Here is a 14,374-nt window from a genome sequence, read left to right as displayed (position 1 = left end):
TGTTTCGTTTATGGGCAATCCATTCAAAGTTCACTCGAGAGCGAGATATTTCGGCTCAATTTGAAACAAAAAGAGATCCCATCTTCAGCCCTCTCCTTAAAGTACTCAAATTCTAGTGGAGGGATCATTTTTCTTGATTCTGATCGTGCGCTCTTGATTGGATTTGAATGAAATTCCAATCTCTGTCCAAGAAGAATCTCACTTAAATTGGACATCTCTAATCTTTGCCGGATCATCATCATTATCATCATAATCATCGCGGTCATTGGTCAGGAGGTAGGTAGGGATCACTTTTCGGCTTAAAACCAACAAATTATCACTGACCCATTCTTTACCCATCGATCCAAAATCCAAGAGGCACGTCACCTCCACGGAAAGAGTTTTTTTTCTTCTCATTATTGTTTTCAATCTCATCGTCAGTGGCTCGTTTTCACAGATCACCGTGCCCGGAGGGGGGGTTCTGGAGGAGTCCGAAATATTGGAGAAACTCAGCTTATCGCCAGTTCTGATCAGCGACATTTTTTTCGACTTCATATTGATCGGATCTTCTTCCGCGCTGCACCGTCAACTTGGCCAGATATCGTGGGGGGATTAGCATTCCAAAAATTGAGGTTTGAGGGCGAGATAAAGAAATCCTTTCCTCGACCCCGTGTCTCGGTTGTTCTTGAAATATGGTTATTGTCGATAATGTCAAAATTCCTTTCGGCTTACCTTCTGATACCTGCCTTAATGAAGCATTTGATTCAGATGACGATGCTTCAAAGGCAGATTAAGCGACTTGGAAACACTTCTACGTCTTTCGTAGAATCCAAACGGAGACTAAGCATGTTATGAGTATGGAGTGAAGACATATCAAAATGATCCTTTTGCAACGAATGTTTATATTCTTTTAAATGCCCAGCATATTTTGGGTAGTTGCGAAAATAGATGCCGGAAAAAGAATGATTTTCACTCTTGAGGTGTAAAGTAGTGTTTCGATAAATTTAAAATGGCCCGTCCGAAATATTAAGGGAGACTTCATCAAAATCTCAAATATAAACTGAATGCTGTAAACACGTAGAGGCAATACTCAAGATAATAATGCCTTTTAGTCATGTTGTGTTGACAAGTCAAATCTTGCAGTCTTACAGATTTGCCCCCAAACTATTTGGATTAGTTTCCGTTCAAAATATATTTCTAACTTAGAAACAATGTGGTAAGTCAATCACATTGGGTATCGTGATTTCAGCTCTTTATTTTTACAAGAATATAAATCATGGCATAATGTTCAAATTGAATGATCAATTTTGTGGGGTTAAAGAATTAAGACTTCAGCTTTAGAAAAATGCCATCATGTTTGACAACAACATTCCAACTATGTCAACTCGTCCAAGGGGATCAAGGTTTGAACTCGTATAGAACATCCGATTCAAAACAACAGATTCTGAATCAAAGAATAAGTCGATCGTGAACTGAACCCAAACCCTGGTCTGTTATGCTCGGAGGGCTCGCTCAGCAATTTAGCAATGAGAGTAGCCTGTCATTAAAATTCATGGAGCGGCTTGGGTTTTTACAAATTCATCAAATATTGACAAGTTTGAAGGCTTCTGTCTCGAATTTCAAGATGGTTTTTACCCAGTTCAACGCTCCGCTGATTTCCATATTTCATTTACCAGAAGTAGGGAAGTAGGCAGTCTACGACAAAGCTGTTTGATGGCCTACGAATATGTACTGTAATAAATGCTAGATCCAGCCCAATGAGTTCGATCCAATCATGGAAGGAAGCGAACATTTAAATGTCGATCTTCTCGAAATCCACTTTCTAATCAATCAAATACTCAATTCATCGGAACATTTTGATCGCAATAATAACAACAATCCAATCATTGTCTCATTGTCCGATTGTGTGTGTTTAATTTCGCATGGTTTCACGACAATAACGGGAGTAACTGTGAAGGAGTCTAATCGAATCATCAATCTGTCTTCCAACCATCTTCATACTATATTCACCAACTACTCTGATTAGAGAGCTCATAAGCAATTACAGGCTCATTCGCATCGCTTGATTTTGTCTGAAATATTCAAAACATGGTATAGTAGCAATTGCAGACCAATCCATGAATTTCAAACCTAGCCCACGCTATAGATTCGATGGATCCGATGACCGTAAAGAAACAACAAAACAATCGTTCCAAGAGCAGAATAAGTGGCCGAGGCGAGAGCCCATATTTTCTGGAACAAACATGCTCAGCTTCAGCAAAGCATTCTACTGATCTGTACCATCCATCACCCACCTCAGGTTGGCATCCAAAGTGATTATCCACATGCTTGACATTGATCCTCTGAGCCCAAATGGTGAGTTGCATTAACCAAATGAAGCACACCGAGTACATGGTGAAGTTGATCCAACGGCTCTCATTGAAGTTCTGTGGCACACCTCGTGTGAGGATCGAAAAGCACGTTCCCACAAAACAAAGGCCCACGTTGTAGATTTGGAAGACGAACAAATTGGACACGTCCACGGCACAGACCAGCACATGTCGACGTTCAGGATACAAATGGGTCAAGCTGACAGGTTCCACCATGAGCCAAATAAAGACTGCTAACAACTGGATGGTCACCAAACCAGTAGCAAAGGCAATCTGGAACAAAAGGTATGAAGGATAGGCTAGGATGAAAGAGGATTGGTGGAACAGGGTCGATCACCTGATGTTCAGGGCTGATGTATTTTGGTTGGCCCAGATTTGTATTGCTTTGTCTGAATTGTCCCAAAAAGATCTGAAAGATTCGACGGACTTTGAGAAGCAAGGCCGAGAGTATGAACGTATAGCCAATGGTGGAGGAAAATCTGGCGAAAAAAAAACAGAATAATAAAATAAACGTTAGTTGGGATTTGACACCTTCGTAGTTGCAAATCTTCACCTTAAAAGACCACATGTAAGTTTTGTTGGCTTGACCAAGAACACGAGGAAGGTGTGGAAATGGCTGATCAGGACCCCAATCCAGACGAACACGGATAGTTCTCGGCTGCTACTTTTGATCATGACGTGGTTAAAGTGTTTTGACACAACCACCATTACAGAAACTACAATCACCAATCCCAAAATAGCCACGAGCAATGCCATTAGGGTCCAACCGCTTGAAAAGGCTAAGGTTTCTTGCTTCAAGCTCGTACATTTCGTCTTTTGGGGGTTGGGCCAAGTTCCATTTGGACAAGGTGCGATGGATCTGGACGTAACTTTGACATAATGATTTGGGATGGTGACACACATATGGCAACAGCTCTATAAACCAGAATGAAACGAAAGTCAGATTAGCACGTAGTGCAATCGAATTGTTTGGTGTTACTAAACATATGAAAGCACACCAATGATGAAAATATGACATTTTGATTTGAATTCGAAATTCGTTATTTGAAACTTATGAATCATATTCAGTCGTGTTGTCCAAAAAAGTTATGGTAATTGTGAAGCCACTGAGTTATATAAAATCAAATCAGTTTATCTTTTCGACAAAACATCATCAACCAATTTAGTGGACTACATTAGCTTACTTTTCTAAACTATAAACAGAGTATATACAACAGATATAAAATATTCGGTCAACGATTAAATTTGAATTAGCGGGTCGCTCAAGGCCGTACAAAGTCGGTTAGTGTGGTAATTCAAGAAGAAACAAGTCAAGTTGTGTTTTCAATTTAAAAACAATATGAATAGAGTCATCTTCACATTAAAATATTCTTAATTCTTGAGGAATTAGATTACACAAATTAGGGCCAATAGGATTAAAGCTATCGAATTTTAAATTTTTCCTCACAGTCGGTATTTTTGTTGGGATTAAAGATAATATAGCCGATGTTCCTGTTCTATCATTTCATTTGAAATTGACAACCGGATTTGGAACAAATTGATTCAAAATTTTGAGCATATAAATGATGATAAATCGTTCTCTCCGTCTTTCAGAAGAAAACAATCTCAGTATTTGCAGATTGCAGATCTTTGAACCTGTTCGAGCTTGATTGCTAGATGTATTGGCAGCTACCATTACTTTTGGCTTCCAAAACGAACAATTTTATACCTTTCAATACTAAGTGTCGCTAACTACTTTGCCGTATGTATTTGAATGTTTAGCATAGTTCGACCTTACCCACCGCGTTATCAGTATTTACCGAAGAAATGTGTTTTACTTCTTCTTCATATTGATCAATGGAACATTTTGGACGGCATGTCCAATTCATGGAGGGATTGATTTGTGAAGAGTAAACGTATGAGTCAAAATGGAGGCGTGGAGATGTCAAATCGCTCCACATACCAATCCTCTGGTCAAAGCAAAACAAAATTAGGGCACATTCAAACTCTTTTTCAAATGCTCTCACCTTGTATTTGCCATTCTCTGAGAGAATATAAACTCCATACTTTCTCAACATATTGCCTTGGCAATCAAATTGGATTTTGTCATCGCCCTCTAAACGAACCAATATTCCACTCATTATCAAAAGACCAAACAAGCTCATGTACTTCTCACCAACAAAACTTGTTTTCAAGATATAATCTTCAAAGAAGTCGTGTGTCCTCACATTGCATCCATCCTTATGGCATCTTTCCAAGGCATCCGAGAAGGCCATGACCGTGTCAATGACAAAGCTGACCTTCGAATCAATCCAAAACGTCTCCAAGTCCAATGATGATGCCAAGCAAGTTTCGTTACCACGACACATATCTTGCCACATCTCGCTCAGCCAGGGATATTTCCAACGATTTAGAGAGCCTAAATAGTCGGTGAAGTTTCCCCCGTATCGAATGGCATAGGGATCACCTGGATAAGGCATGGTTACTAAACTCTTTCCTGAGAGGAATTGAATCATCTCCATATTTGAAACGTCTCCCACGTCCCAGGAGTCTGTGCTCACAAGTAAAAAGGATTTGACTTTGGTAGATTGGTCCTTCAAGGCCATTTGCAAACCGTCTAAGAAGAAGCTGCAATGAAGGGTTGTTTATATATTGTTCTTAACTTTACATCATTTTCAATGATAAAGGACTTACCGTTTGCTGCCAACACTCAAGAAGGATACTACAACATCGACGCCGGATTGAACAAGACTCTTGATCTCTTGTTGATCATGCTCGATTGCCTCCGTTGAGTTTATAAAGAAAAACCTACAAGTTCCAACCATAGGCATAACATTCAAAACAGATGATAATAGCATTTCAAATGAGATAATATTATTTTGCCCTGAGCAAGAACAATGCAAGTGTCAGGCGTCGTGGGTTCAAATCCCGGTGAAGGAGATGCACTTTTGATGCCTTTCATACATCGAATACGACTGTGTAGATGTATGAAATCTAAATACTTACTCTGAAACTTTGCATATCAAGATCAATTTATCTGGATCGTCCTTCACCAATCTTTGGAATTCCTCGTTCAAGCTTTGGCTGTATTCGCTCTCCTTATTCATCAAAACTTGAACTGCTATCGATTTTTTCTCCGTGCTTTCATCTTCTGTCAGATTATTAAATCTAACGGTGGTTAAGTTTTTAATAATATCGTACACAACCTTGGCCTAAAAAGAAAAGGTTTCTCGACTATGTACATATTTTTCAAGATCAAGAGTAACCGAGCTGTCTAAGAGACGGAGAAGTAGTAAAATCATGGCTTGAAGTTGGACATAGGAACCAAAAAACTTCTTAAAACATACGTTTTTTTATTATTTTTGGCAAATTTAGGACAAATCATCTAAACGTTAATTTTGATGATAAAACCCTTTTCGTACTTTTTCGGGAGTTTTGCATACTAGCTTTGCAATTGCTGGCCACTTCCACATGTCGATTGGTGTTGACCATGTATTGCCCCTAATTGCTAAAATAATGACCGTGTTTGGAATTTACAAATCCAGATTCTGCTTATTCTTATTCTGTGCCCAAACAAAACACAAAGCGTGCTTCAGTTTTTTGTTCTCTGGAACTGTAATAACTTCTGTAAAAAGCCAAGAGGAAAACAAGAAAATAGCAAAGTCTGTTTCGAGGAGATTTTTTGAATTGTAAAAAAGTCGATTGCAACTATACGCCATTCTTTAATCATCCTTTCTTAAAATGCAACTAACTCATAATTCGAATCTAGTTGAGCCATGTGAATCATGGTTTGGACAATTACCCACTATCGTTCCCAAATAACATTTAGTTGAGCTCAACTGAAAGAAAAGTGCAAGATTTCTTTGGTTGAATATATTGCCAGAGCGCTGCATTGCTAAAAATTGTCACGATCGCTAAGTTGTCTTACCTAGAGCTCTGTAGTACAAGAGTACGAGCATGAAAAGTGACCTCTGACGGGCGCAGCCTTCAAGATTCAAGAAGCCGTCGTTCGTAACAAATGAACCTGTAGCAGTTTTAGGTGACAATTACTGATGGGGATCAAATTAACAATCACGGGAGGTTGCGACTAAGGCTACCAATTTACATTTTCAATGGGCTATGGCATTACCTGTGGAAAGACTGAAGTCCGTTACTTAGCCGCAAAGAGTAACCCTGAATTTTCGTCCGTCACACCAGGGTTGTTTTTGCTCAAACTTAACTTTTTGCGTCACGATGAAGTAGGTGGGTACTTTCATTTTCCACGTTTTCTGGCACCCTTGAATTTGAAATTTGATTTGATCCCATCACAAGGGACAATGCATGCTCTTTTCCTGCCAACAACTTTTTGTCGACGGCTTCTTGGACCTTCGAGGCTACGCCCGTCAGAGGTCGCTTTTCATGCTCGTTCTCTTCTAGTCCATAAAATGTAGACACTGGGTGTCGGACGACCAACCACTAGGTAGGCCAAGCAGTACAATAAAGTGGTGTGTGATCAATTCCCAAGAGACCATCCATTGCACAGTTTTACCAGCCAAGTGGTCGGACGTCCGACATCCAGTGTTTACTAATCTATGTCTAGTCTTACCTTTTCCCGAAGTCAACGTATAGCAACAAAACTACTAAAATGGAAAAAATCGACAACAACTCACTTGATTGCAATCGGATGGCAAGAGTCTGGCGAACGTTGAATGCCTCCGTTTATCGGACAAATAGCCAGAAGTGGCAGCGTAGGATAGCATGGTAAGGTTGTAAGCATGGGCCACCATCGATAACGGGATGGTGACAGAACTGTACGAGGCCCCAATAACACCTGAAATTAGAGCATTTGCCAGACATGATGCTTACCACCCATGTTCATCAGATCTCAAAGCAAACCTGAAACTGGATCATGATTGCCCATGCCTTCAATGAAGCTGTCAATAGCCGAGATCTCATTGGAACACGTGTCGTACACAAACCCATTGAGAGCGATAGTCTTCTCCCCTCTTTCGACTTGATCATTGACAATATTCAAACCGTGAATCATGGCCATAGCTCTCTGGATGCCATTGTAGTTGTTGCTTGTCGACAATGAGGTGCAATCCTTGTTATGGATGGGGAACAGTCCCAAAAGGTTCTTTTGCAAACCAGTCTCATTGTTCCTCTGGTCAAAAATGGCATTGGTACTCTTTCCGTGCCTGGTTAGTGCGGGACAGACATCTTCCGCTAGACTGGCTTTCAGAAAACAGATGTTAGCCAACAATGACCCAAGGTGCCGAATCTTTGCCATTCTGTTCAACACTGACATTGATAAAGCCAGGGACGGAATTATCTTACTTCCTCCATTTTGATAAATTTTGTATAAAATTGACTTTATTGTGCACTTACTCACGACTGATTTATTGCTTGAACGGATTCATTTTTAGAACCATGACGTCAAATTGGTCTATGAAATGATTTTAATTTTGAAATTTGCCAGTGCAAAAATAATGAAGAGCTCTTGTTTCTTTCTAAAGAGTCGCTACCTAAACTTATCAAGTTTTACAGTATTTACAGTTCAATCCCAACTTCTATAACCTATCCCCATTCATGAGCTCTCTAAGTCTTTCGATGCAAAATATCTTTGAACCTGCTCGACCTTTTGCAAACCTACTGAACTGATTGGAGCTCAAATGGGCGAGCCAGATTTAAGATGTGGATGGACAATCGACTTGTACAGAGTTAGCATCGCGATACAATCCCTGTACTGAAATGTCCGATATGTACAACCACGTGTTTGAATAGCTTTGGCAACTTTCAACTGGATATGCTCATCGAACTTTCCATTATTTTGGAGGACTGCACCTACGTAAATCATTCATGGACGAAACATGCGCAATATTTTTATCTCCATTATCAACGAGTAGAGAGTTTAATGGCGTTGACCCATTTTGAACGGATTTTCTTTTAAGGCCATATACTCCCAGCAACACAGGAGCAGATGTGATTTAGGATCTTTTCCAACTACTGGATTCTTGACCCTTCCCACCGCTAATTTTGCATCATTAGCATAAGGAGGGATGTTGACTTTACTACAGAGCTTGTTAAGTACATCAATGAATATGATGAAAAAGAGAGGACCTAAAATGGATCCCTGTGGAACTCCCGACTTGACAATTTGTATGTTACTAAGGAACGTAACACCTTCGTACCATCTTCGAACACTTTACATGTAAAATGGACTTAGCCAATGTAAATCATGAGCTCTTAATAAGTAGGCTTCACGCTATAGAAATCCAAGGTAAGGTTCTTAATTAGTTGAGAAGTTTTTTTCGTGGCAGGAGGCAATTGTTTAAGTTCGAGGGATCCCATTTTAGGTCCTCTCTTTGTCATCACATTCATTGCTCTTTATGTCAGACTTGGACTAGTTTTTGACCAAAATTCCTGATCAACTCTACATTCAAGGGCTAGCCAAATCTATCTCGCTGGTGGGTAAGATATCATATAGCTAGATAATGTACAAATGCTATTCATATCGAACTGATAGAGGAAAAAAAATCACTTGAGCGGCAAAAGTCTTGCAAAAAAGGTCATTTATGTTGTGTTTTCATCTTGTATTATATCGCGACTTTAGCAAAACAAACATCAAGTACTCATGTCAATACTATATCTTTTATGCCATCGCACTCTTGTCCTTAAAGATTGCTTTGATTACTGTGAATGCGCACAATAACTGGCTCATCTCCATCGCTTGGTTTAGCCTGAAATATTTCAAAAACTAATCTTCAACTTGACGTCAAATTTTTGGAATTTCAAAGCATACCCACCCTGTAGATCTGATAGATCCGATGACCGTAGAGAAACAACAAAACAATCGTACCAAGAGCAGAATAAGTTGCCGAGGTGAGCGCCCATATTTTCTGGAACATATTCAACAATTAGTACAGTCCTTCACCAACCCAAATCGATGATGACCAACCTCAGGTTGATATCCAAAGTGCTTATCCACATCCTTGACATTGATCCTCTGAGCCCAAATGGTGAGTTGCATTAACCAAATGAAGCACACCGAGTACATGGTGAAGTTGATCCAACGGCTCTCATTGAAGTTCTGTGGCACACCTCGAGTGAGGATCGAATAGAAAGTTCCCACAGAACAAAGGACCACGTTGTAGATTTGGAAGACGAACAAATTGGACACGTCCACGGCACAAACGAGCACATGTCGACGTTCAGGATACAAATGAGTCAAGCTGACAGGTTCCCACATGAGCCAAAAAAAGACGAGCAAAAATTGGATGGTCACCAAACCACTAGCAAAGGCAATCTGGAACATAAAGTGTGAAGGACAAGATAAAATGATAAAGATCTGAAAAGTATTTTTAAATTGAATATAATTGATGAAATACGTTCAATTACCTGATGCTTGGGACTGACGTATTTTGGTTTGCCTAAGATTTCATTAGCTTGGCTGAATTGTCCATAAAAGATCCGAAAAATTCGATAAACTTTCAGGAATAACGCCGAGAGCATGAACGTATAGCCAATGGTCAGAAATAATCTGTAACATGGAAAATAACACGTTATTTGAAGTAAGAGATACGTTATCAAATTCAGTTCTTCACCTTAAGAGACTGCATGTAAAGTTCGTAGGGATGACAAAGAACACGAGGAAGGTGTTGAGATGGCTGATCACGGCGCCAATCCAGACGAAAATGGACAGTTCCCTGCTGCTGCTCTTGATCTTCTCGTGGTTATAATTCTTGATATTCACCGCCATCACGAAAACTACACCTGCCACACCCAAGAGAGCAACTAATATGGCCATGACGGTCCATCCACTAGACAAGGCTAAGGTTTCCTGGACCAATTTCATGCATTTCGTTTTGCCTGAATTTGGCCAAGTTCCATCTGCGCAAGCTTTAATCGATCTCGGGGTAACTTTGATATACTTGTTTGGGATAGTGGTGCAAATGTGACAACAGCCCTACAAACATTACATTAGATGACTATTTTAAAACTTAAAAGCATCTTGACTATGTTTCATAACATAGTACATGTGTTATTAGACCTCAGATGATAATTTGGTTCAAACGGAACTATGTCAAACAGTTACTGGATATACTGTACCTTCCTTAATCTAAACATATATCTATCAATCTATGAAAAAGTTTTACTATCAATTTATCTACTTCTACAATCCTTCTTGAAGTAAATCTTTTTTTATACTTATTAGAAGCAAATTGTACCGAAATTTGTTGCAATTCTTCTTCATATTCTCCAATGGTGCACTTTGGGCGGCATGTCCATGTTTTGGTGGGATTGATTTGAGAGGAGTTAAAATTGGGAGCAAATTTGAGTCTCGGAGAGGAAAAATCGTCCCATATCCCAACACTCTGTGCCAAAAAGAAGTAAATTACATCCTGTCTCTCTCGTTTATCTAAACCATTATCCTTACCTTGTACTTTCCACTGGTTGAGAGAACGTAGATGCCATATTTGCCCAAAGCATTGCCTTGGCAATCAAATTGGATTTTGTCATCGCCCTCTAAACAAACCAAAATACCGCTGATGTATCAAAAATCAATTAACACATGTATTCCTTACCAACAAAATTTGTTTTTAAGATATAATCTTCAAAAAAGACGTGTTTCCTCTCATTGCATTTATCCTCATGGCATCTTTCCAAGGCATCCGAGAAGGCCATGACCGTGTCAATGACAAAGCTGACCTTCGAATCAATCCGAAACGTCTCCAAGTCCAATGATGATGTCAAGCAAGTTTCGTTACCACCACACATATCTTGCCACATCTCACTCAGCCAGGGATATTGCCAACGGTTTAGAGAGCCTAAATAGTCGGTGAAATTTCCCCCGTATCGAATGGCGGAGGGATCACTTGGATAAGGTATGGCCACCAAGCTGTTTCCAGAGAGGAATTGGGTCACCTCTCCATCGGAGATGTCTCCCACGTCCCAGGAGTCTGTACTCACGATCGGAAAGGGTTTAACATCTAAGGATTTATCTTTGATGGCCAATTCCAAACCGTCGAGGAAAGTACTGAAAATCACACCAATAAGTAATGGTTGACTTTTTTGATTCTATGAAATATTTTTAGTGTACAGGGACTCACTACTTGCTATCAGCTGTCATGAATGACACCACGGCATCCACGCCAGATTGAACAAGGCTTTCGATCTCTTTTCGATCGTGTTCGATCTCTTCCGTTGAGTTCGTAAAGAAAAACCTAGAAAAGGTTGTCTTTTCAATGTAAGAAATTATGATTAGGAATCCAATGGTGAGTGAATTTTTGAATGGGTAAAAAAGGAATAATATCATTTAAAGAATCAAAAAGTTCGTCTTGCAGAATTAGTTTTATTGTAGATAGAAAACCTCTTAACACTAGGCTTTTTGCTACAGATACACATCGTTCAGGGTATATAGGGTGCGTGAGCAAAATCTGAACACTCAGTAGAATATTAACTTCCCGCTTTTTAGGATAGCTAGAGATTCACGCTTTCTTTTGATGGAAAGAGAATAAACTCGCTTACGAATAATATTTAGTGATCTTTTTGAAAAAAAAATCAAAAATGGCGTCTGAATTGTCAACAAAGCATCAAATTTCCGATTTTCTCGCCGCTGGAGTCTTAGTTTCAGGTATATCCAAGGCCATCAATGTCTCCAGAACCACTGTCTATGCTGCAAAGAAGATATTGGATGACAAGGGATATCTGAAGAGAGCTTCTGGGTCAGGAGATGTTCACAATGCAATCATTGCTCTTCAAGAGATTGAGGACATTTTGCAGCTGATTAGTCTCTTCTCCTTTTTGGCTCTGGTCAGCAAGTGCTTGACAGTCCTGACGTAGTTTTTCAAGTCCAAGTCTTCCCTCACTGCCGTCCTGAATATGGCCTCAGACACCTTCAGCTCATTGGAGAGACATCTCATATCGATTGTGGGGTCCTTGACAATTGATGTCTTGATGTGTCCAACAAACTCCTTTGACTGCTAGAAATTAAAATTCTACTGAGTGTTCAGATTTGGCTCATACACCCTGTATTTTTTGAGAATTTTACAATAATTATCAGCTGAAGTATTCTGCTGTTTTCCAATATCCGTTTCAACAGAAAGCACATGTTGCATAAAAATATCTCTGGGTTGATAACATTATTTCACTTTTTAAAATTGTCGAAGTGATGTAACTTTGCATAATCATATGACGGTAGCATATACAAAGAACATTTTTCCTGCACGTAACTAAGTTACTTTTTCCAACGGGATTAACAGGCTGTTGAATCTACTGTGGTTGGGGGTTAAGATAGGTAATATGTATGAAAATCATTTTTTTGACCAACTTACTCTGAAATCTTGCAAACCAAAATGGAGTTGCCTGGATCATTAGCTATGAGCCTTTGGAATTCCTCATACAAACTTTTGCTGTAATCGTTCTCTTTAGTCATGAGAACCTGAACCACTGTAAATTCCTTTTCGTCACACTCATCTTTTGATGAACTTGTGCATTTCATGCTGGTTAAAGCTTTGACAATGTTGTGCACAACTCTGGCCTGAAACAACAAAAAAATAAACACGTAATAATCAAAGACTTGTTTTGAGATACACAAAATAAGCAGTTATTTAGTTCGCGATAGCAGCATAACAAGAGCAAAAGCAAAAGCAGTAATAACGTTTGTCTTGATCTCACGAATCAAATAGACGCTTTGCACCTTTTCTCCTTTCTTTTCCAAATCCTTTTAGTGCTGGGGCGAGTCCGGACTCGAGCCTTTTAGAAAGGACTCGAGTTGGGACTCGTCAAAAGATACAGATTTTTTTTCTTTGAAGTTCTCAAGATGAGTCCGGCAACAACTCAAAAAATCAGAGGACTCGCCCTAGCACTAATACGCACCATAAAGATGAATATTATAACCGATAAATCAGGGCAAACGAATAGACGGCATAAAGACCTGATTGTTGTCGGATGGCAAGAGCCTCGCGAATGTTGAATGTCTCTGTTTATCGGACAAATAGCCAGAAGTGGCAGCGTAGGATAGCATGGTAACGTTGTAAGCCTGTGCCACCATTGATAACGGGATGGTGACAGAACTGTACGAGGCCCCAATAACACCTGAAATTAGAGCATTTGCCAGACATGATGCTTACCACCCATTTTCATCAGATCTCAAAGCAAACCTGAGACTGGATCATGATTGCCCATGCCTTCAATGAAACTGTCAATAGCCGAGATCTCATTGGAACACGTGTCGTACAAAAAACCATTGAGAGCGATAGTCTTCTCCCCTCTTTTGACTTGATCATTGACAATATTCAAACCGTGAATCATGGCCATGGCTCTCTGGATGCCATTGTAGTTCTTGGTGGTCAAGATTGAGGTGCAATCCTTGTTATGGATGGGGAACAGTCCCAGGATATTTTTTTTCAAGCCCGTTTCAATGGTGCTCTTGGCGAAAATGGCATTGGCATTCTTTCCATATCTAGTGAGTACAGGACAGACATCTTCTGTCATAGTGCACTTGAGCACAAGAAAACTTGCCAAGAAGATGCTTAAGTACAGCATTGTTGCCATATTTGTTAACACTGGCGCTGATTAAGGTAAAGGTGCAACTTACTTCCTGGTCTAAAGATAAGCAATTGTCGAGAAAGCGGCTCTTGGTGTTGATAGTACTTCTTCTTTCATGACAAGAAATTTTCTAATATTATTTGTTCACATTGCTCGCATTCAAAGGGGAGTAATAATTAGTGATGGGGCGTGTCCGGATTCGAGCCTTAGTACTCTCGAGTCCTCACAAAAGGTAGCCGATTTTGAACCATTTATTGAATCAAAACAATGAAGTGGCCAGGGGGAGGAAACCCAGCAAATTACAGTTCTGAACTAGAAACGGATTTCTTTGCTATTTGTCATACTTTCAAGATTTTTTGTTACTTTTCGCTTCATTCAAGACATTTGTCAAGAATGACCTAAAAATCAGCAAAGTTAGGTAATGTGTTCAAACCCATCAATTCCGGTGATTGAAGGGTATTACTAAGTATATTAGGTTATCAAGTTTTTACTTACAGGTCCGGATTTGGTTAAGAGCA

General features: G+C 39.6%; 2 protein-coding genes across 2 annotated transcripts; both read right to left on the bottom strand.

The window, feature by feature from the left end:
- Positions 1-1,810: 1,810 nt before the first annotated feature.
- LOC131884790 (metabotropic glutamate receptor 2-like) lies at positions 1,811-7,596 on the bottom strand. The gene is made up of 10 exons (XM_059232671.1): positions 7,203-7,596; positions 6,977-7,137; positions 5,334-5,539; positions 5,022-5,135; positions 4,504-4,955; positions 4,355-4,443; positions 4,148-4,297; positions 2,902-3,263; positions 2,274-2,827; positions 1,811-2,211 (listed from the first exon to the last, which is right to left on the bottom strand). The coding sequence occupies exons 1-9, from the start codon at positions 7,594-7,596 to the stop codon at positions 2,527-2,529; spliced, it is 2,229 nt and encodes a 742-aa protein (XP_059088654.1). The 3' UTR covers positions 1,811-2,211; positions 2,274-2,526.
- Positions 7,597-8,884: 1,288 nt separating this feature from the next.
- Positions 8,885-13,884, bottom strand: LOC131885483 (metabotropic glutamate receptor 2-like). Its single transcript, XM_059233541.1, has 12 exons — positions 13,469-13,884; positions 13,243-13,403; positions 12,641-12,846; positions 11,417-11,530; positions 10,892-11,343; positions 10,744-10,832; positions 10,535-10,681; positions 9,911-10,272; positions 9,705-9,846; positions 9,265-9,612; positions 9,113-9,205; positions 8,885-9,046 (listed from the first exon to the last, which is right to left on the bottom strand). The coding sequence occupies exons 1-12, from the start codon at positions 13,860-13,862 to the stop codon at positions 8,981-8,983; spliced, it is 2,574 nt and encodes an 857-aa protein (XP_059089524.1). The 5' UTR covers positions 13,863-13,884; the 3' UTR covers positions 8,885-8,980.
- Positions 13,885-14,374: the final 490 nt, after the last annotated feature.

Source organism: Tigriopus californicus, chromosome 8 (assembly GCF_007210705.1).
Source record: "Tigriopus californicus strain San Diego chromosome 8, Tcal_SD_v2.1, whole genome shotgun sequence".
Classification (NCBI taxonomy): Eukaryota; Metazoa; Arthropoda; class Copepoda; order Harpacticoida; family Harpacticidae; genus Tigriopus; species Tigriopus californicus.
The sequence above is the reverse complement of the archived record's forward strand: the minus strand, read 5'-3'. Positions and strand labels throughout refer to the sequence as shown.